Source organism: Tenrec ecaudatus, chromosome 16, assembly GCF_050624435.1.
Source record: "Tenrec ecaudatus isolate mTenEca1 chromosome 16, mTenEca1.hap1, whole genome shotgun sequence".
NCBI lineage: Eukaryota > Metazoa > Chordata > Mammalia > Afrosoricida > Tenrecidae > Tenrec > Tenrec ecaudatus.
Window position 1 is genome coordinate 6,812,880 of NC_134545.1, and position 22,314 is coordinate 6,835,193.

A 22,314-nucleotide genomic window follows, 5' to 3' on the forward strand; every position below is an offset into this window, starting at 1 on the left:
CTAAGACATACAGCATTAATATTGCATAGTTCAATCCCGTCAAGCAGAATTGTACAAACGCTACCACAATGTTTCCAAACACACTTTCTCACAGCTGAAAATGACTTTTAGTCATTGTTGTTGGGGGCCATTGGGTTGAATTCGACTCTTAGCAAGCCACGTGAAAGAATGTAGAACTTCCCCCTGGGGCTTCATCTTTACAGGAGCAGATCAGGTGGGGGGTTCCTCCCCTGGAGCCACTGGGTGAGTTCAAACCACTAACCTTTGTGTTAGTAGCTGAGAGCTTAACCATTGTACCAACAGAGCTCCTTCTGTCTGTTACTCATTCATGGGCACACATGAAGATCCTTAGGAACATTTTCCTTCCTTTCGCTCCTATACCTACGAGGCAGGAAGTACCCTTCAAAGGACTTCTACAGAGCAGGAGACCAGCAAGGTCTCTGGTGACATGGTTGCTTTTGTGGTACAAGGTGCTCAAGAGCCTAAAAACAAGGCATCAGAGACACACCCACTTTTTATGATGCAATGACTCATGCTCAGAAGTCTGGGGACTTTGTGGGAAACAGGCCCTTCTTTCTTTGATAGGGAACCACGAGTGAACACTCTTTGAATTCTGCAATAAACGAGGCCTGGTGAATCATCGCCTCAAAGCTGGCTAGGGTTTGATCTAATGTAGGTTTCATCCTGAGCTGTCCCAGAGACAGTAGAACACGCCACGGCGTGTTTCCAGGTTGTTGGATTCAATCTCTGAGACTTTACAAGTTAGGTTCTGATGTTGAACGCGAGTATTAAGATTCGTTCATAGTTGGTCCTAGTAAGAAGTGAAGATGTATTTTGGGGAGAGAATGAAAAAGGAATAGAGATACTGGATATAAAATGATCCAACTCAGCCCACAATGTGTTGCTATAACCCAAGGTTAAAAACACACCGCAGCCATGTTCTTGTCCTTGGAAGTCAGTTCTCTCCTTTGGCCTAAAACGTTGAGGCTCAAGAGTAAATGGGGAAGGGCCTGAGAGAGGGCTGCCGCTGGTAGGTCGAAATGTGCCCCCCCCCCCCGTTCTCTCTCTCTCTCTCTCTCTCTCTTTTTCCCCCTTGCGGGGTGATTTATTCCAATTCCACCTCACAAGGCAGGTGGGTAGCAGAGGTACACGAACATCCAGGCCTCGAGCACATGCAAACAGTACAACACCGTGAAGCGCAAACACTGGCCATGAGACAGGGGACTGGGAGGGGCCGGTGGCGCCCCGGCCCCCCACTCCCTGCCCATCATGGACAGGCAGGGAAAATAAAGATTCGTATATCTTGTAAAATGCCCATGAACTGGGTTCTTTCTTTCTCCTCATCTTGAAAAAGAATGTCTCAAAAGAATATCCTCATCTTGAAAAAAAATCTCAAAAAAAGAAGATAGGAATAGTTCTAGGAAGGAGAGAGCGGGGGAGGCTAGGGGGTGGGGGGACAGCTGGCCAGTGGGAGGGGGGTCTCCACCTCCTGCCTCCTTGGCCTCTTAAGAGTGGGTCTGTGAGAAGGTGCCAAGCCCAGGCGGAGTCCCTGGGGGCCGAAGGTGGGTGCAATCTGGGGTGGAGGAAAGAGGCTCCCCTGCCTGCTGGGATTCAGCCCCGGTTTTTGAGCAGGCCCCGCAGTGTCTGCAAGTCCAGCCCCACAGACCCAGCGGGCACAGTGCAGCTCGGGGGCTTTGATGTGCTGGAGCTGCAGGCAGAGGGCAGCGAGGCGGCTTTTCTTCAGGACCTCATAGCCAGCAGGCGGACACCCGTCGGGGGCATGTATCTTGTAGCCCTTTTTCACCCGTAGGACAACGTCCTTCAGGGGAATTCATGGCTCAGGCACTCGATGGCCACAGTTCTACCTGCTGTCCTGGATCCAGGCTTTTTGGTCACGTGACTCTGCAGTCCCTCTTAGGGAAACCAAGGATGTGGACCTCAGAGTCGAACTAGGCTCCCCAGGGTTTCCAATGGCTGGGTTTCTAGACAGAGACTACTGTCATTTCATCCAAAGCATCCCTGGGTAGACTTGAACCTCCCACTTTTTGTGTTGTAGTCTTTTGGGGGTAGTGTGGTAGTGTCTTTACCTTTCGCACCAACCAGGAACTCCTTTTGATTGGGCTGTGGCCGCAGGCTGTTTCTAGTGGAATTCAGCGCAAGTAAGCAGCAGTGTGCATGGCTGAGCTCAGGAGTGGACAAGGGCTTCCACTTGTTCTGCGCCTTTGCCCTGCCATAAGAATATTCTCTCTCTCTCTCTTAATACTTTTATTGGGAGCTCTTACATCTCTTATCACAACCCATTCATTCATCCAGTGTGTCAGGCACGTTTGCACATATGCCTGCATCATCATTTTCAAAGCCTTCTCTTTCTACTTGAGCCTCTGATATCAGCTCCCCATATCTTCCTCCTCCCTCCCCGCCCATCCTCCCTCATAAACCCTTGACAGGTTATAGATTATTCTTTTTATATCTTACATCGTCCTCCATTGCCCTTCACCCACTTTTCCATTGTTTGTCCCCCTGGGAGGGGGTGCTATATTGATCCTTATGATAGTTGCCCCTTTTCTCCCCCTCCCCTCTCCTAATCCTCCTGGTATCTCTACTCTCCTTGTTGGCCCTGAGGGATTTATCTGTCCTGGATTCCCTGTGTTGCGGGCTCTTGTCTGTAGCAGTGTGCATGCTCTGGTCTAATCTGTTTTGTAAAGTAGAATTGAGGTCATGATGGTGGGGTGAAGGAAGCACCAAAGAGCTAGAAGAAAGTTGTGTGTTTCATTGGTGCTATTCTGCACCCTAACTGGCTCATCTCTTCCCTGTGACCCCTCTGTGAGAGGATGTCCAATTGTCTACAGATGGGCATTGGGTCTCCACTCCATGCTCCCATCCCCATTCACATTGGGTAAGGTTTTATTCTGCGTCTTAGATGCCTGATACCTGATCCCATAGACATCTCATGATCACAGAGGCTGGTGTGCTGCTTCCATGTGGCTTTGTTGCTTCTGAGCTAGATGGCTGCTTGTTTATCTTCAAGCCTTTAAGACCCCAGATGCTATATCTTTTGATAGCCGGGCACCATCAGCTTTCTCATAAGAACATTCCCTGTGTAACCTGATAGAGGAGGAGAGACCCAGAGAAAGGGACCCCCCAGTTGCCCCAGCTGCATCTATTTTAGGTGGTCTGGCCAGCCCGCAGGAGCCCTGGTGGTATCGTGGTGACATGCAGGGCTGTGATCAGCATTTTGAAATCACCATCCGTTCTTTGGGAGATAAACTGGGCTTTCTACTCTGGTAAGCAGTTACAATCTGGGAAGCCCACAGCAATGAGTCAGCATGGACTGGCTAGCAGCTCCAGCAGCCCTCAGACCAGAGGACCAGAACTGCCTTGTTGTGTAAGCAAGCCAGCTTATTGTTGTCCCTCTGAGGTCTGGTGGTGGTTACAGAGCATGCTCGTGGCAGTGGAGAACTGTCCCATCCCCATGATTGGGTACTAAACATTTATCACAGGTGGTTGGGTAGTTGCCCCTTGAGTCACGCATATCCAACCCCTGGGAATTCCATGTATGTGAGAAGAACAGGTTGTGGGTCTTGCGCCATCCTCTGGATTGTCGGTGTGTCTGAAACCACTGCTGTGGCTTTGGGGGGATTGTTTCGAGCACCTCCCACCTTAGAGGGCTCATCATCCAGTACTTTCTTGGCTCGCCTCCTGTGGGGATCCAGAGGTTGCTCACTGGCTATCTGTCCCAGATAGCTCCTCGGCCGTCCTTCCTCGTCTGTTGGAGTTGACAAGCTCTCCTGAAATCTGCCCACCATTGGTGACCCTGCTGGTATCTGAAGCACCAGTGGCATCACAGCAACACATAAGCCACCACAGTGGGACGCGATCTCCAACACTACAGGTCCAGAAGTTCCAGTCATCCAGAATGTAGGCCATTTGGACAAACCAAAACATTAACATCTCACAAACAAGAAAAGGCAGCTAGCAAAGTTAGTCTCCACTTCGACTACTAAAAGCAGTCACTTGTACTGGAAACTGCCATTATGTCAAGTATCGAGAGTTGGGTGGGTGGGGTCCCTGCAAAGCCTTGAAAAAGATGAACGTCTAAACTTGTGACAATGACCTAATATGTGCAAAGAGCTACTTGAGGGCTAAGGCAAAAGAAGATAATGGGAAGTCGCAAGAGGAGACGGCAGTAATGGTCAGTACTACCATATACACAGCCCTCTGGTAACAGTCAGAGCAAGTCATCTGTAAGTAAATACATAGGTAGGTATGTAAACCAAGTAGGGAGTATACCCATTAGCATATAGAAGCTCGGCAAAGGATGCTTCTACATCCATATCTGTATGTGGTACAGGCATGTCGATCCTCTCCATAGTAGAACATACAGAGGAGCAAGTTCTGCAAACGTAGCCCCTCAAGGGGCTGAGTTACTGCGTTTCAGAGCTTAGGACCGCAGACTCTGGGGACAGCTAGATTAATTAATTGATACAGCCATGTTGAAAGACTGTTCTACATTCTGCTTCGGTGAGTAGTGTCCACTTGTAAGTGTCCATCTAAGATATAACCATCCGTGTCTTACCGGCCAAAGCAAAGAAGAGTGAAGAACATCAGAGACTCGATGAAACAATGATTCCAAAGGTCCAGTGGTCCACAAGAACCACAGTGTCTACCGGCCTGAGACCAGAAGAACTATGGTACACACCGACTCACCAGGGACAGAATTGAAGGCCCAGTTCAGAATGGGAGAAAAATGTGGTACAAATCTCAAAATCATAGAAAAGATCAGACTTAGTGGTCTGATGGACTGGTGGGAGCCCCTGAGTGTATGGCCCCTTATACACCTTTCAAATCCCAAACTGAGATCACCATTAGACCAAGCAATACCCAACTCCTTGCCATCAAGGGTCTTAATGACTCTATTGGACAGAGTAGGACTGCCACCTTTGAGTTTCTGAGGCTGTGAGTTTTTACAGGAGCACAAAGCCTCCTCTTTCTCCTTTAAACATCTGGTTGGTTGGAACTGCCCATCTTGAGGTTAGCAGCCCACTAAGCTATTAGGGCTCCTAGTGAAACAATCAACAGGTCTGTAAAGTGGACAATATCACCAGGAAGGGACATGCTTCTCAGAAGGATCAAACTTCCGAGACCAAAGGGGCATCATTGGCCCAACAGCGAAGTTCTAAAGGCAGGAGTGTACAGAAAAGATGGCTGAACGGACATGGGGAGCCCAGGGAGGAAGTGGAAAGAGTACTTTCCCATTGAGGGAACTGCTACTAAAGGCAAGACATAAAAATGTATAGAAAGCAATGCCTACGCTATGAATTTGCCTGATAAACTTTCACCCAAACATAAAATGTTCCACAAACAAACAAAAACGACACAGATCCTGGAAATATATTCCAATAAACCAATAATGAGAGTGGACAATAGAAATGTAAACTCAGCTACAGACGCAGATATCTCCACCAATGAAACTGGAGGTCCGGGGACACAGAGCTCCTTTCCCTAGGGAACCAGGTTAGTTCAGTCCGAGTGGGTGCTTTGAGAAACTTAAATGGTGCCATGCTTGTCAGGGTAGCGATCAAGTTCCTCCAGCAAGCTCAGTTCATTACCCAGGACTTTCTGTATTGATTCAACTGGAGAGTCTGCAGGATTCTCAGTGTCAGGGCTCACTGTATTCATTAGGAGCTATTTTCTTCCTTCTCAGCTGGGTTTTCTCAGATCTTCAAAAGAGAGTGTGTAAGCAGCCACAGGGGAGACCTGGTCCACATGTTACATGTTCTTGCCTCTGAGTCACCCGAGCATTGATCTCTTTTCCCTAATGTGGTGGCTAAGACTTGCACGGTCACCTCGGGGAGGGTTTGGACCTCATCAACAGCAGGGCCAGCAGGAGTCTTGTCATACTGATATCTTTCCTGTCTGTCTGAGCGCGTCACTGCTGGTGAGATATTGCCGATGAGTGTGGAAGACATGGTGTTCAGGGAGACATAAAATCATGAACATCATCATCAATTACAACTTACAAATCTTTGAGTATTAATTCACTTCTTTCATGACACCTTGGAAAGTGGTTCAGGATGAAATAGCAAACTTGTGGGTATGTCAAATGAAGCAGCTGCTTTAGACTATATTCGACCACTTTAAAAAATAATATAATTGGGGTTTCAATCCAGGTTTATTTTACATAGCAGTTTGGCTTCCCATTTAGCAACATCAAACAAATTGTTCAAAGAGCCCTGGGTGGGGTAGTGGTTCTGCATTGGGCTGCAATCGCATGGTCGGCAGTTCGAAACCACCAGCAGCTCCCACAGGACAAAGACTAGGCTTACTACTCCCGTAAATAGTTATAGTCTCAGAAACCCACTGGGGTCACTAAGTCAGCACTGACTGGATAGCTTTGTCTTTAGATTTTGGAAACAAATTGTTCAGTGACATCAGTTACATTCTTCACAATGTGTTTGATCATTCTCATTATTGCTGTGTTAGCCTGAGTTGACTAAAGAACAAATTCAGAGACACTCATATGTTTGTGTAAGAGAGTGCTTTATATCATAGAGCAATTGTATATTGGGAAAACATCCCAGCCCGGTCCAGATCAGACCCATAACTCCCATATTAGCCCATATGTCTAATACTAGTTCATAAATTCCTCATCAGACTCACTAGTCACTCACAATGATGTTGAATGTAGGAGGATCCCAGGCTGGTGGGTGAAAAGTCTCAAAGATCCGGTGGCAGTGGAAGCATCTCAGCACCTATGCAGGTCTCCACATGGCTCCTCTTGCTCTTTGGGTGTCTCAACCACAGGACAGGGAAGTAGAGAGAGAGTGTGGCCCACCTCCAGGGAGAAAGAGGAAGTGCCCAGAATCCTCATGAGAGGGCCACGCCCCCAAGGAGGCATCATCAGGCTGACTCCATCCCTAGACCTATTTATCAAGTTGACATGAAATTGTGTAACTACCGCAATTTCCTTCCAGATTGTTCCCTTCCCCTGTAGATAGTTTCTCTGCCCCTTGCATTCTCATCTTTCTTTTCAAGTCATTGCTGATCACCCAGGCAGGTGGTTTTTTTAAAGGCACACAGCACTTAAAAGTGAAAATCCTTGTTTGGTGAGTCAATCTATACTACCAGGTGGCCTGAGGGGTTAGTTTCAGTTCAAGGTTTGAAAAGTAGTATCTCAGGGCAGCCCTGGTAGCCCAGTGGTTACACACTGGGCTGAGATACAAAAGGTCAGCAGTTTGAAAACACCAGCTGCTCCTCAGGAGAGAAACAGGTCTTTCTACTCCCATTAGAAGTTACAGTCTCAGAAACTCATGCGGCAGTTGTACCTTGTCTTATAGGGTCACTATGAGTTGGCATCAACTCTATAGCAGTGAATTCTGAGTGAGATCTTAAGATGATATATAGTCTTCCAGTTTTCATCCAGCTCAGTAAGTTTCCCCCCTTTTTTAAAACTTTAAAAAATTGAAAATCATTTTATTGAGGGCTCGTGCAATTCTTTTTAAAAAAAACATTTTATTAGGGGCTCATACAACTTATCACAATCCATACATATACAAACATCAATTGTATAAAGCACATCTGTACATTCTTTGCCCTAATCATTTTCTTTTTTTTTCCTTTTTCTTTTTTTACATTTTATTAGGGGCTCATACAACTCTTATCACAATCCATACATATACATACATCAATTGTATAAAGCACATCCGCACATTCCCTGCCCCAGGCTCATGCAATTCTTACCACAATCCTTACATCCATCCATAGTGTCAAGCACATTTGTACATTTGTTGCCATCATCATTTCCAAAACATTTTCTTTCTACTGGAGCCCTTGGTATCAGCTTCTCCTATTTTTCCCTCCCTCCCTCATGAGCCCTCGATAATTTATAAATTATTATTATTTTATCATGTCTTACACTGATCAAAGTCTCCCTTCACCCACTTTTCTGTTCTCTGTCCCCTTGGGAGGGGGTTATATGCAGATCATTGTGATCGGTTTCCCCTCTACCCCCCCACCTTCCCCTTCCCCTCCAGGTAACGCTACTCTCAATATCGGTCTTGACCCCCCGCCTTTTTTTAGAGGTGGCTTTGTTTTAATGAATTTAAGGTGCTGATCCACATTTTCCTCGCATTCTGTTAAAGCCTATCTATTGAGGCTCTGAATATTCTATTTCCTTCACATTTACTCACCACATGACCAAGCCATTCCACTCCTAGACATGTACCTAGAGAATCAAAAGTATATGTTCACACAAAAACATGTATGCGGGGGTGGGGGAGAGGGAGGAGAAAAATGAGGAGCTGATATAAAGGACTCAAGTAGAAAGAAAATTCTTTGAAAATGATGATGGCAAAAAAAAAAAGAAAATGATGATGGCAGCATATGTACAAATGTGCTTGACACAATGGATGAATGTATCAATTGTGATAAGAGATGTAAGAGCCCCCTAAAAAAGTATTTAGTAAAAAATCCATGTATGCGAATATTTACAGCAACACAATTTTAAAAGCCTAAGGTGAAAACAACCCAAATGTCCATCAAGTGTTAAATGGATACACAGAATGTGGTCTATCCATACAATGAAATATTATTGAGTCAGCAAAAAAAACAACATACGTGTATGAATCTTGAAAACGTGATGCTATACAGAAGAGTCTCAGGGAGGAGATGAGCCAGTCAGGGTGCATTGTAGCAACGATGAAACATACAACTTTCATCTAGTTCCTAAATGCTTCCTCCCCACCCACCCCACCCCCACTATCATGATCCCAATTCTACCTTACAAATCTGGCTAGACCAGAGCATGGACACTGGTACAGATAGGAACTGGAAACACAGGGAATCCAGGACGGATGATCCCTTCAGGACCAGTGCCAAGAGTGCTGATACCAGGAGGGTGGAGGGAGGGTGGATTGGAAAGGGGGAACCGATTACAAGGATCTACATATAACCCCCTCCCTGGGGGATGGACAACAGAAAAGTGGGGAAGGCTAGGGAGATGTTGGACAGTGTAAGATCTGACAAAATAATAATAATTTATAAATTATCAAAGGTTCATGAGGGAGGGGGGAGTGAGGAGGGAGGGGAAAATGTGCTGATATCATGGGCTCAAGTAGAAAGCAAATGTTTTGAGAATGATGTTAGCAACCAATGTACAAATGTGCTTGACACAACGGATGTATGTATGGATTGTGATAAGAGTTGTACGAGCCCCCAATAAAATGATTTTTTTTAAAGAAAGAAATGAAACGCCCAGATTTTTTAGTTTAACATAATAAATCAAATACAAGATTTCAAGACGTAATTGAGCTTTGTTGCTTTTTAAACATAACCATTAAAATTTTTAACCGTTTCAAAAATAAGTGAATAAACGGGCAGCCTCCACCCACAGACGTGAATCTTCCTTTCACTTAAGGCCAGGTTCACATCACTCAAGAAAGAGTTCTTGCTCAGGAACTTGCTTTTTCCTCTGCAAGTGTTTCCATGGGGACTCAATGTTGAGCTGCACCACCTTTCGGACCTCAATGCACTCCTGGGCATTCTGATTGGCTCTGCTTCTTCCACGTGTTCTTCTCTGGATCTTCTGATTGGCTGTTGGCTTGCACGAGCGCGAGGATTCTCCCGCCTCCGTTTCCTGGGCTACAGTACCGGTTGACGGAGGCCTGAGACTAGTGGTGGCGTTCCGCACGGTGGAGACTTGCCGTGGTGGCCTTGGGGCCCGTGCCTTAGGCTCGGGTCACCATGGCCAGCGTCCACGAGAGCCTCTACTTCAACCCCATGATGACCAATGGGGTGGTGCACGCCAACGTGTTCGGCATCAAGGATTGGGTGACACCGTATAAGATCGCGGTGCTGGTGTTGCTGAACGAGATGGGCCGTACGGGCGAGGGCGCCGTCAGCCTCGTGGAGCGGAGGAGGCTCAACCAGCTGCTCCTGCCGCTGCTGCAGGTGAGGGGCCCCCGCCGGCTCCCGCTCTTTCAGCAAACCTCTTCTGAGCACTTGCTCCGTGCTGGATCCCGCGGCTATTGAGCGCTTTTGCATGCCTTCATTTTTGCGCAGGGTCACGTCCTGCCTCCAGCATTCTTTGAGTGATGTGTAGGGGCGAGTTATTTTCGCAGCTTCTCTGTCATCTGTCAGCTTGGACTGCGCGCGCGCGCGGGCGGATTCTGGGGGTTGGAGAATTCCAAAAACCAAACCACATTCCTTGCCATCGCATTGATGCTGAGAAGCGGAGATGAAATACGGCCTCCCTACTGTGGAGGACTTTAATCAAGTGATTAAAGACTAAAGGCTAACATTGATTACTTACAGCTAAGCACTTCACGTGCCTGCAAAATAAAGTAAAACATGTCAAAATGGAATAAAACACGTGAAATGGTGACTGAATATAAGACATTTCTAGGAGGAAAGATTAGAAAGAGTGCACACTATCAAGTTTTTAACATTTTAAGTTATTAATGCCAAACCTTTGTCTATTGTGAGTGGATGGTGACTCACAGCGACCCTCTAGGACAGGTATCTCCCGTGGGTTCGCAGGACTGCAACTCTTCACAGGAGTAGAAAGTCTAGTCTTTGTCCCGCACTAGGGGCAGCTGGTGGTTTCGAACTGCTGACCTTGCAATTAGCACACCAAACGCATAAACACAATGCCACCAGGGCTCCTACATATTGCTTGAGTGGCTTAAAATGAATCAGTCAGATAATAATTAAAAGGGTTGAGGTCTGGCTGGAATGTTTGCTAATAGACAAATTCAATGGATACTTTAATGAAAGGAAAAATAGTTAAAAAGCCAGAAAGAATACCAGATTACCTGTAAATTTGGGTTTCCCTGACCTGACAACCTGGGTAGGGTGCCCAGGGGATACAGCTGCGAAGTGGTGGACGACATCCTGTTTGGTAAAATAGAGGATCAATGAAAGAACCACCAGCTAGATTGACACAGTGGCTGCAAGCATGAACTCATGCATAACTGTTGTGAGGATGTCCTGGGATGAGGCAGTATTTTGTTCTGTTGTCTGTGGGGGTCGCTAGGAGTTGGCATGGACTAGATAAACGCAACGACAGAGTGTCCACATCTGAAAGTGTCATGTTTTTTTTTTAAGTGTCATGTTTACTGCCAACTTAATCTTCAAAGAAGAATCACTGTTTAGTTTTAACCCTCAACCAGATGGCGCTTTGCTCCACAGCTGAGGCTGCCCGTGTTTTGCCTCTATCAGGAGTGTTTATGGACTTCAGCATGTAGGATGTCTGTCTGTCTCACTTTACAGTGTGTTGGGAAGGAGCCGATGAGCTTGTGTTGGTGAATCCTCTTTGGATGCTCATGAATGTTCTTTGAGATGAAAAAACACATGTGTTTTAGTATATTATAAAAATACTTCCCATTAAGTAGTAACCTTTGCCTCAGACAAGCATTATCCCCGTTTTATTGATGAGGAAGTAGGACTCAGGGATGTTACAACATTGCCACAGATTCTGAAGCTAAGATGGCAAGAAATAGTGGAATCCTCTGGCTGTACATTGTTTTCTTCTATTTCAAACGATTCCACCCATGAAACAAAAGTGGCATGCAACTGTGAAGTAGATTTCTGTGTTACAGTTAACAAGCTATTTCCCTTCTTGAACTGAAATTTCATGTCTGGGATGAAAGTCCCCAGCAGAGTGGTTGATAAATGCATCCATGTTTGCAACTTGTCATCAATCTCCAAGTTTAAGGAATTCATTCATAACCTTCCTATTTTTCCTTTACCCAGGGCCCCGATATTACACTGTCCAAACTGTACAAGTTAATTGAAGAATCTTGTCCTCAACTGGCGAATTCAGTCCAGATCAGGTAAACTGTGGTATATAGGAAAAGGTGTCGGGGGAGAGGAAAGCTAGAAAAGTGCATATGGTAATTCTTTAAAGTGACAGTACTTTATTTTTGTTTTTTATTAAGAGATCATTTATATTGGGGGTACTTACAACTCTTATTACAATCCATACATCAGTTGTATCAGGCATATTTCTACATATGTTGCCATCATTCTTTAGACATTTACTTTCTATTGAGCCATTGGTATCAGCTCTCCCCGCTCCCCACCTTTGTGGCCCCTTGATAGATTATAAATTATTTTCAGAGCTCACACCGGCCCTATCTCCCTTCCCCCATGGTTTCTGTTCTTTCCCCTGGAGGGGTGTGTGTGGTTATATGTTGATCATTGTGATCAGTGCCCCCTTCCTTTCGTTCTCTTCCCTCCTTCCCCCCTACCTCTGGTACTGCTGTTCCCATTCCTGTCCCTGGGTTCCGTGTGTCCTGAGCACTTATATCTTACCTATGCCTGTGTACTTATTCTGGTCTAATCCAAAATGAGAAGCAGCACTGGGCTCATGATAGTGGGGGGTGAGGAAGCCTTAAGGAACCAGAGGAATAGTGTGTGCTTCATCGATGCTTTACTGTGCCCTGGTTGACTCAACCCTTCCCTATGACCCCTGTGTGGGGGGATGTTACATTGTCTACAGATGGGCTTTGGGTCTCTGCTCCGACCCGCTTTGTTCTCAAAAATATGCTTTTGTTTGTTTGTTTGTTCTGGATCTTGAGACGGTATTTCTGAGTACTTTTTCTAAGGAGCACAGGTAGTGCAGTGGGTCAAGCACTGGGCTGCTCACCCACCAGTCGGAGGGGGAAAGAGGAGGCTGTCTGCTCCTGTAATGATTTACAGTCTTGAAAACCCAGAGAGGCCCTTGTAGTCTGTCCTCTAGGGTGGCTATGAGCAGGAATTGGCGGCAAAGGGTTTTTTTTGTTTGGGTTTCCTTAAAAATGGGGGTGACAATAGACATACTTTTTGCAGCAGCTTCTTAAAGAATCGATTACCATATTCACATGTTTTATTGTATGCATTTCTTTATAGTGGTTGCAGAGAGTTCTATCTGTACAGGTTGACACAATACTTGGACAATTCTGTGATTAAGAAAATAATCAGCGATAGCTTTTCAGGAGTATGAGAGTGCCGTTTTGGAGTATCAAGTATGCTGTATGCTACACTGTTACATGTGAATTTCTGAATGGCTTTTTATTTTATTCTATTTTATTTTTTGAAAGACTTTTTAAATGCAACGGAGTGGTAGAAATCACTATATTGGTGCTGTCCAACATGGTAGCTATTAGCTGCCTGTGACTATTAAGGGTTTGCAGTGTGAGTGATGTAACTGGAGGGCTAAATTCTTAATTTTATTTAATTGTGATTTAAATTTAAATAACCCGGCTGATTCCCTTTAGATGCTGCATCCTCGCTACGGTGGGCAGCGGAGGGAGGAAGCCCTAGCTCAAGCTAGCTAAAAAACTCCTTTTGCTGCTAAAAAAATAAAATAAAATAATTAAATAACCCCTAGTGACTAGTAGCTATCATCAGAGGACTAAAGGCTACACCAGCCTAAAGAAAGGACATCTAGTAGACATTGGACCTCTACTTAAGTACTCCCTCAATGCAAGAACACTTTATTCTAATAATCCAGCATTCTGAGATGCTCACCTTCCCAACACAATCATTGAAGGCAAATGGGTGCATAAGCAAATGTGGTGAAGAAAGCTGATGGTGCCTGGCTATCAAAAGATAAAGTGTGTGGGGCCTTAAGGACTTGAAGATAAACAAGCGGCCATCTAGCTGAGAAGCAACAAAACCCACATGGAAGAAGCACACCAGCCTGTGTGATCATGAGGTGTCAACAGGATCAGGTATCAGGCATCAAAGACCCAGAACAAAAATCATGTCAATGTGAATCGGGAGAGAATTTGGAGTGGAGGCTCAAAGCCAATCTGTAAGCAATTGGACATCCCCTTACAGAAGGGTCTGGGGAGAAAAAAAAAAAAAAAAAGAAGGGTCTCGGGGAGAAGACAGGCCAGTCAGGGTGCAGTATAGCACAGATGAAGCATCTACCTTTCCTTTGGTTCTTTAAGGCTTCTTTACCCCAACTAGCATGACCCTAATTCTACCTTACAAATCTGGCTAGACTAGAGCATATACATGGATACAGATAAGAGCTGGAAACACAGGGAATACAAGACAGATAAACCCCTCAGGACCAATATTGAGAGTAGCCATACCAGTAGGGTAAGGGGAAGGTGGGGGGAGAAAAGGCAACCAATCACAATGACTTACCTATAACCCCTTCCCAGGGGGATGGACAATAGATAAGGGGGTAAAGGGAGACATTGGACAGTACAAGACATGGAAAATAATAATTTATAATTTATCAAGGGTTCATGAGGGAGAGAGGGGCAGGGAGGGGGAATATGAGAAGTTACCAAGGGTTCAAGTAGTAAGAAAATGTTTTGAAAACGATGATGGCAAGCAATGTACAATTGGATTGACACAATGGATGGATTGTGATAAGAGTTGTACAAGCTCCCAATAAAATGATTTTTTTAAAAAAAGAAAGGAAATCTAGAAATGACCGCTATCTGAATTGCTTTTTAAAGTAGACTCATTTTGGATGGTCATTGTGAGGCACAAAAAGGGTCTTATTAAAACTCGCACCTCAAGGGAGGGTGGGGTGGAGAGGGGAACCGATAACAGGATCCTCGTATAACCTCCTCCCTGGGGGACGGACAACAGAAAAGTTGGTGAAGGGAGACGTCGGACAGTATAAGCTATGATAAAATAATAATTTATAGATTATCAAGGGTTCATGAGAGAAGGAAGGGGCAGCAGGGAGGGAGGGGGGAAAATGAGGAGCTGATGCCAGGGGCTTAGGTGGAGAGCAAATGTTTTGAGAATGATGAGGGCAATGAATGTACAAATGTGCTTTGCGCAATTGATGTATGTATGGATTGTGATAAGAGTTGTATGAGCCCCCAGTAAAATGATTTAAAATTAAAAAAACAACAATGCAGCTCATTGTGTGTCCACAGAATCAAACTGATGGCGGAAGGAGAACTGAAGGACATGGAGCAGTTTTTTGATGACCTCTCGGATTCTTTTTCGGGAACTGAGCCAGAGGTTCACAAGACGAGTGTAGTGGGTATGGAACACCGTGGCCGTGGCCGTGTTGCAGCTTTTTCAACCACATGCCTCGTTCCCCTGTGCTACTGGAGAACCCGGGTGGGTGGGTGGGGGCTGGGCGGGTGTGCGTGGATATGGCAGATTGTGGATTTGTTGCCTGGCCATTTTGATCCATGTTTAAATAATCCACTTGAGGAAGAGCGTCTTTTGGGTGCTGACGGGTCCCTGAGGGCTCCTGGGCTCATTCTCACAGTCCTGGGGCCACTTGATTGCCTTGAACAGCTGTCGTGGGTAGAAGTGGGGGCAACCCACCAAACTTTTATGAAAGAAAAGTTAATTAAAATGAGGTCGAAGGTGAGAAAGTATGAGGAATTTCTTGACACTTTAGATACGTGCGTGCGTGTGTGTGTGTGTGTGAATAGACCCAACCAAATATTCATTCACTCCCAACTCTTCATGAACAGGTTGGTGACCAGTTACATACTTATTGGGTCACCATTCTCACTGTTGCTACCGTATTGTTTCATCACTTTATACTCAGAAAATTCTTTCCAGTAACAGTGTGCTCTTTATTAATTGGGCTAAACTGTTGCCTAGTTTAATGATGGCTTCATGAGAGTGTTTTTTTAGTTTAAGGATTAAAGCTCATTTCTGAATTCTTGACCTTTCCTTCTTCAGCTGTAGATCCATGCCCCAGTCCAGCTGGCTTTTGCATGGCCTCCATTAGGTGATGGTGTCCTTCTATGTAAGTGGTTGGCTCTGAACTCACCAGGTGAAATAGAAATGGACCTTCCTCCTGGCTGGAGAGCCCAACAGTAAAAAGCAAACAAAGACAATTTCAGGTAGAGAAAAGACTATTGTAGTCTTAGTCTGGAAGCAGTGCTGAAACCTGTTTAGCTGACTGCTCAGAGGACTGTCACAAGAGTGGACATTGGTTGGTTCCATGGCTCCCGGGGTCACTGTGAACCTGAGGTTAACTCACCAGCAGCCAGCAGCAGCAGTAACAGCTGTGATGAGACTACAACGGAGGCGAGTTAGGGATGGTGTGGATGGCACAGGCGTATGAGCAGAGACCAGCTCTCTGCAGAATCAGTAATAGCAGATTAGCTGTACAGACGGCAACAGGAAGTGCCTCGGTTCGGTTCGCGGCAGATTGCCATCAACACGATGTAGCCTATGTCTCAGTTAATGCTTTGAATATGGTTCACTTCTTATTTTGTAGGTCTGTTTCTACGTCACATGATTCTGGCCTACAGTAAGCTTTCTTTCAGTCAAGTGTTTAAACTCTACACTGCCCTTCAACAGTACTTCCAAAATGGTGAGAAAAAGACAGTACAAGATTCGGATATGGAACTGACAAATAGAGAGGAGAGGGAAAGAAAAATGGAGAAAGAGGAGCTCGATGTATCTGTCAGGTAACTGAGGTTTTTCCGAAAGGAGTCCCTTTCCTTTTCCAGGGGCCCCAGACTTGGGAAGTAGTGTGCTTCCTGCAAGCCAGTCCCCATTCATGAGAGTTCATTTGCTGGCTCTCCAATGCACACCCTCCCTTCACCACCTGCACTTCTGTCTAGAAATTGATACAGATGGGCTTTCTCTTCATCCATTCTTCTGATCATATCATCCTTGTCACCATCTTATTTAGTTAATTCCTCAAAAAAAAATCTTCTAGGTAGGACAGTACTTCAACTCCTCACTTATCTACATGGTTAGATTCCAAAGACCAGGTTGATAGGTGAAAATCATATGGAAAGGAAAGATCACTGTATGAGATCACATCCTGGCCAGTTTCAGCAGTACCTAACTGCCAAACTCTCAGAACCACAGCTAAGACAAGTTGATACATCACCATGGCCATCCAGAGCCCTCTTTCCTCTTGCCTCACACCTTTGCACTTGTTCCTGCCAGATGTATGTCATTGAGGTGCAAGGTGGCCAAGGAGTATAGACCTCTTGACTCTTGTCCTAAGTGTGAAATGTCAGATAATGAGGCAAGTGAAGAAGAATAAAAAACCCCAAACCAAACCCACTGCCACCAAGTTCATTCTGACTCACAGCCACCCTAGAGGGCAGAGCAGATCGGTGCAGAAGCAGAAAGCCGCGTGTCGTTCTTTTGCTAAGCAGCTGGTGGAGCTCAGCCCATCTTGTAATCCAGGTGGCTCTCCAACTCGTCGAGGGAGCAGTAACCTGCACCAGCTCACTGTCACCGAGTCAGTTGTGACTCAGGGCAACCCTGCCGGGCACAGTAGAACTGCCGCCCTTGTGCGCTTCTGAGACCGTGACTCTCTAAACGAGTAGACAGCCTCATCTTTTAGCCCGTTCAAATCGCCGACCTTGTGGAATAGTGAGAAGGAGGTCGTACAAGTCTGTTGTAGCTACTTTGTGAACATAGTAAAATTCAGAGTTTTCCGATTTAGGTTCGCCTTTCAGATCAGCCTGATTTGAGGCTCGTGCAGTATCTTTACTGTGAAGGTGGATGGTTTTAGAAAACTGTCTATACAAGGGACTGGATTTCTTCACTGACATGAAAGAATTGTATCACTTAGATCAAAGTGTCTAGTATTTTTCTGGTAACTAATTCAAGTTAACTATTGCAGTTTTTTTGTCTAAAAAGACACAGTTTTACTTGTTAAGTTGTTTATGTTCGCATTGAATCGGTTTCACCACATACATTTCCTTGTTTATTCAAAACCAGGTGCTGAAATGTATACCGACCAAGTGTCAAAGGTGTGCTCACGGCCATGGAAGCCCCTCCCATTTTTTTCTCTCAGCCTTCAAATGTGTATTTCTTGACTTATTTAAAAGTGAAAATTTCATTATTTTCACTTTGTGATTTATTTCCTGGTATTTTATCACGTGACCAGAAGCTTCTTACTGTAGTCCTTGCCCTCTTTGTCTTTCTTTTTGTGAGTGGAACGTGCTTAGCTCACTTTTCTTCCAAGAAGAAATGCACTCAGCTCTGCCGATAGCCCACTGCCCAGGCGTTTCTCCTTGTCCCTGCCCCAGGGAGTTAGACTAACTGCCTGCATTTCTCACACCTCCAGTGCCTGTTGCGTGCATGGGTAGGGTCAGCAGGGGCCCGAATGAGCTCAGTGAGTGGTGACATAGGAGATAGGATGCTGAAGGGAGCCAAGTTGGCACAGTGGGCTCAGCGTTAGACTGCTAACCAGCAGATGGGCCGTTTAAACTTCTTGGGCTCGCTCTGGGAGAAAGGTATCGCACTTTGTTCCCATAAAGGTCACATCCTCAGATACCCTCTGGAGCAGCTCTCCTCCATCCTTTAAGGTCACCGTGAGTAGGAATCGACATGATGGTCTTGGGGTCTGGACGGTTGCAAGGTGGACGGTGTCCAGCTGTCTAAGAAGGGCTGGGAAAGTGGGCTTTGAGAGCTGAGGAAGCAACACGAGGGAAGGTGGTCAGGGTTGGCGTGTGGGTGGGCAAAAAGGACAAGGAGCGGTGGGACCTCCAGGGCAGGCTTGACGTGGCTCGCTGTGCAGAGTGGACTTGGTTCTGGAGGGGCGGGATGACCTAGAGTGCTTCCGGTCAGGGTGTCGTGGTGGGCTTGCACTGAAAAGGATTATCTGGCCATATTGATCAGGAACTCTGGCCGGTCATTTGTCATCTCATTTTTAAAAACCCAAGACTTTTTATAGTGGTTTGGGTGACAGTTTGCAGAGCAAATTAGTTGACCATTCAACAGCGTGTATCTATTTGATTTCATGACATTCATATAAAGTCCCTCAAGGTAGCAGCCTCTTCCCTTTTCTTCCCTGGGTTCCTTGACCCATTTGTCCTCCTTTCAGCCCTCCAGCCTGCTGAGTGTTGTTTGTGGCCCAATGCTGCCCTCACGGCCTCATTCGGTAGGTTCTAAGGAGCACATCCCTCCCTGGTGTTCCTGGTCACCTTATAGACCATCCTCTGGCTGAAAGTTGATCCCCGGGGGTGAGTTCAGGCCCAGTCTTATGGGGTGTCTGAGGACTATTAACATCCCATTTTAAGCACGTCTTTTCCATTTCTGAAAAGAGGCAATTTTTAAAGTTTTGAACTCTTCTACTCTTGACTTTGTGTGACCATTTTTGTATTGTGTAACTTAACTCTTCAATATTGTGATTTTGGGTGTTTGTTTTTTTTCCTAGAGAAGAAGAAGTATCCTGCAGCGGGCCTCTGTCCCAAAAGCAAGCAGAAGTTTTTCTGTCTCAGCAGGTGAGTTAATTCTACAATTCATCATAAGCTCCTTTTTTGGATCCCATGGCACTGAAAGGGCCTCTCGGGCCATCATGAGTTACTCTGCATTATCCTGGACGGGGCACTGCCCAGTCGGCATTGGACTGCTGGGCATGGCACCCGCAGCTCAAGCCCACTGGTTGCTCTGTGGGAGAAAGAGGACAGACAGCCTCAGAAACCCTAAATACGGTCGCCGTGAGTCAGATTTGGTGGCAGTGGGTTTGGTTTTTTGATTCCTGACGCTTGGTCCTCTTTACTTCACGAACCAGGCAACTGCATTTCTGTGTCCCTTCTTTCATGTACTTGAACAAAATTGTGTTTACTAAAGGGATGATGCAGTTTCACTTCATGATGGTAACTGGCTAGCCCAGTTAAAAACATGTAACTTAAAAGACTTGCTTCTCCAGATAAACCCCCCAGGACCAATAAAGGGAGCAGTGATACTAGGAGGGTAAGGAAAGGGGGTGTAGTAAGGGGAACCGATCACAGTAATTGATGTATTGCCCCCCTCCAAGGGAGATGGACAGCAGAAAAGTGGGTGGAGGGAGACAGCAATCGGTGTAAGACATGGGGGAAAAATTATAAATTATCAAGGGGGAACATGAAGGAGGGAGGGTGGGGGAGGGAGGAAAAAACGAGGCGCTGATACCAAGGGCTCAAGTAGAAACAAAATGTTTTGACAAAGGTGATGACAACATAGGTACAGATGTGTTTGACACAATGGAGATATATATATGGATTGTGATAAGAGCTTTAAGAGCCCCCAATTAAAAAAAAAAAAAGACTTGTTTCTCTTCCCCTGACATTTTATATTGACAGTTCCAAGCAGGAAGTAGTTGAAAGGCCTGGTGCCATGTGCTCCTGGGCGCCCCCCTTGCCTGCCTCCTCCTGCCTTGGCTGTTTGGCTGTACTCACTTTTCCCAGACCGTTCCCCACCTGCCCCATCTTCTCTACTGGCGGGTGTCAGAGGGAGCTCTGGGCACCCACCCCTACCGCCCTGACTTCCCCCAATACTTCTGGCTGCTGCCCTTGAGCTAGATGCTTTGTTTTGCAGCACTGTATATGGGGCATTTTTTGCCTGTGTTAATGCCAGCATTGGATTTGGATACTTTTGTTTGATTTTTTGGTACAAGTGATTGGATCACCTCTGCGGATGGATTTTGAGTGGATTAGAAAAGCCCCTATAGATATAGGGACGGGACCCAGGGGGCATGCTTGGGTTAAGTATTGGACCGTGAACCAAAAGATGGGTGGTTCATACCCGTTGGCCTCTCCGAAGGAGAAGGATGAGGCTGTCCGCTCCTGTAAAGATGTACACCCTCAGACACCCTACAAGACAGTTCTGCTGGGTCACTGGGAGTCAGAATTGACTCAGTCGTAGTGGGTCTAGTTTCAACATTTGGTTGACGATGGTGGGAAAATCAAAGCCGGCTCCTCACTAAACTTCCACTCAGTGAATGTGTTTGGATTAGGCTTGAAGGAGCTACCAGAAATTTTACACCGATCTTGGAGCAACGGAAGAAGTTTTGAACTGAAGTAGAGGATGGAAGCATGGAAGAGAAAGAGGAGGAGGAGGAGAAGGATATTATTTGGTTTTACTGCCTAGAAATAACTAACTCCTCAATCCCCCACCCCCCTCACCCCAGGTCAGACTATGTTCTAACTAAATGATATCAATCCTGCCAGAGAAGGAAAAGTGAAATATTCTCCACTGTCAGGGGCAGTAGGAGAGTGGTCAGAGAGACCCTGTCAAAGTAGGAACTTTGGGAACTGCAGAAAAATCAATACCGACTCGTCCAGTGCTGGTTCTCATAGGTTTACTCTACAAGGCGAAGGACCAAATGGAAAAGTGTTGGCAGTCAAAGGGTTAATCTTTTGTCTGTCTCTCTCTCCCTCACACACACACAAGATGGACTTTAAATGAGCGATGACGAAGCACTGTTTACAGTGTAGCATTCAGTAGGAGTGAGAATGAAAATGATTCGTTGCCACCAAGTCTCTTCTGAGTCATAGCAACTCTCTAAGACGGGGCAGCACTGCCCCAGTTTCCAAGGATGCAAATCTCTACAGAAGCATGGAGTGGCTGGTGGGTTTGAATCTCTGACCTTTTGCTTAGCAACCAAGTGCTTTAACCACTGGGCCATCAGAGTGCTCACATATATACACAGAAGATATAGGTTAGTCTCATGTTAACCCCATGTGGCAGAATAGAACTGCCCCCTGGGATTTTCTAGGCTCTAATTTGTGTGTGTTGTATCTGGAACAGTGTTTCCTTAGTGTAATATGTAAAACCCAAACCAAACTTACTGCCATTAAGTCAGTACCGACTCACAGAGACCCTGTAGGACAGGATAGAACTGCCCCTTTGAGCTTCAGAGACTGTAATACTTTACAAGAGTAGAAAGCATAGAATTTCTCCCTCAGAGCAGAGTGTGGTTTAGAACTTCTAACTTGGCCATTAGCAGCCCAACATATAGCCACTACCCCAACAGGCCTCCTTTATGTATAGAGAGTACTCTCTATGTGCTACATATTAAGACAAACAAAGTGAGTTAGTTGTTTACCATACCTAGTCTTCAGACTTACATGCAATTTTAACTTAACGACAGATTTAGGAATGAAATTTGTTTATCACCTGGGACTGTTTAGTTTTTAAAAAGTCCATAACACATTGCAAGTACTCGAGAGAACTGTCGTCCCACCCCCATCCCTGACCAACATGAAAGAGTGGGTGCTGAAAAGCACGGAAACACTGAGGCTGCTGGCCATCATCCTACTAGAGCTTTTCGAGTTGATTTGACTCACGCTGACCAGGTTTGTCCCTGGGGGCTGTGTGTCACAGAGCTCTCTGTAGCGTATTTTATTTTTTTAGAAATCATTTTATTGGGAAAAAAAAGAAATCATTTTATTGGGCGTTCTTACAGCTCTTATAACAATCCATATATCAGTTGTATCGAGTGCATTTGTACCTATGTTGCCATCATCATTTTCAAAACATTTACTTTCCAGTTGAGAGTAGCTGACTTTTTTTCTTTTAAAAAACCTTTCCTTCCACCTAATTCATAATAAATAAATCACAGGATCAAAGATTTTTTTAATTGTAAATTAAGAGAAG

General features: G+C 45.5%; 1 protein-coding gene across 1 annotated transcript in view; it reads left to right on the forward strand.

Annotated features, from left to right (window-relative positions):
* The first annotated feature begins 9,640 nt into the window (after positions 1-9,640).
* The window catches only part of ANAPC5 (anaphase promoting complex subunit 5), a 32,853-nt gene continuing 20,179 nt past the window's right edge, over positions 9,641-22,314 (forward strand). The window contains exons 1-5 of the mRNA XM_075533925.1: positions 9,641-9,948; positions 11,752-11,831; positions 14,889-14,998; positions 16,202-16,394; positions 19,112-19,178. Coding sequence (XP_075390040.1) covers positions 9,742-9,948; positions 11,752-11,831; positions 14,889-14,998; positions 16,202-16,394; positions 19,112-19,178 — 657 coding nt within the window. The 5' untranslated portion in view covers positions 9,641-9,741. The remainder of the gene's footprint in view (positions 9,949-11,751; positions 11,832-14,888; positions 14,999-16,201; positions 16,395-19,111; positions 19,179-22,314) is intronic.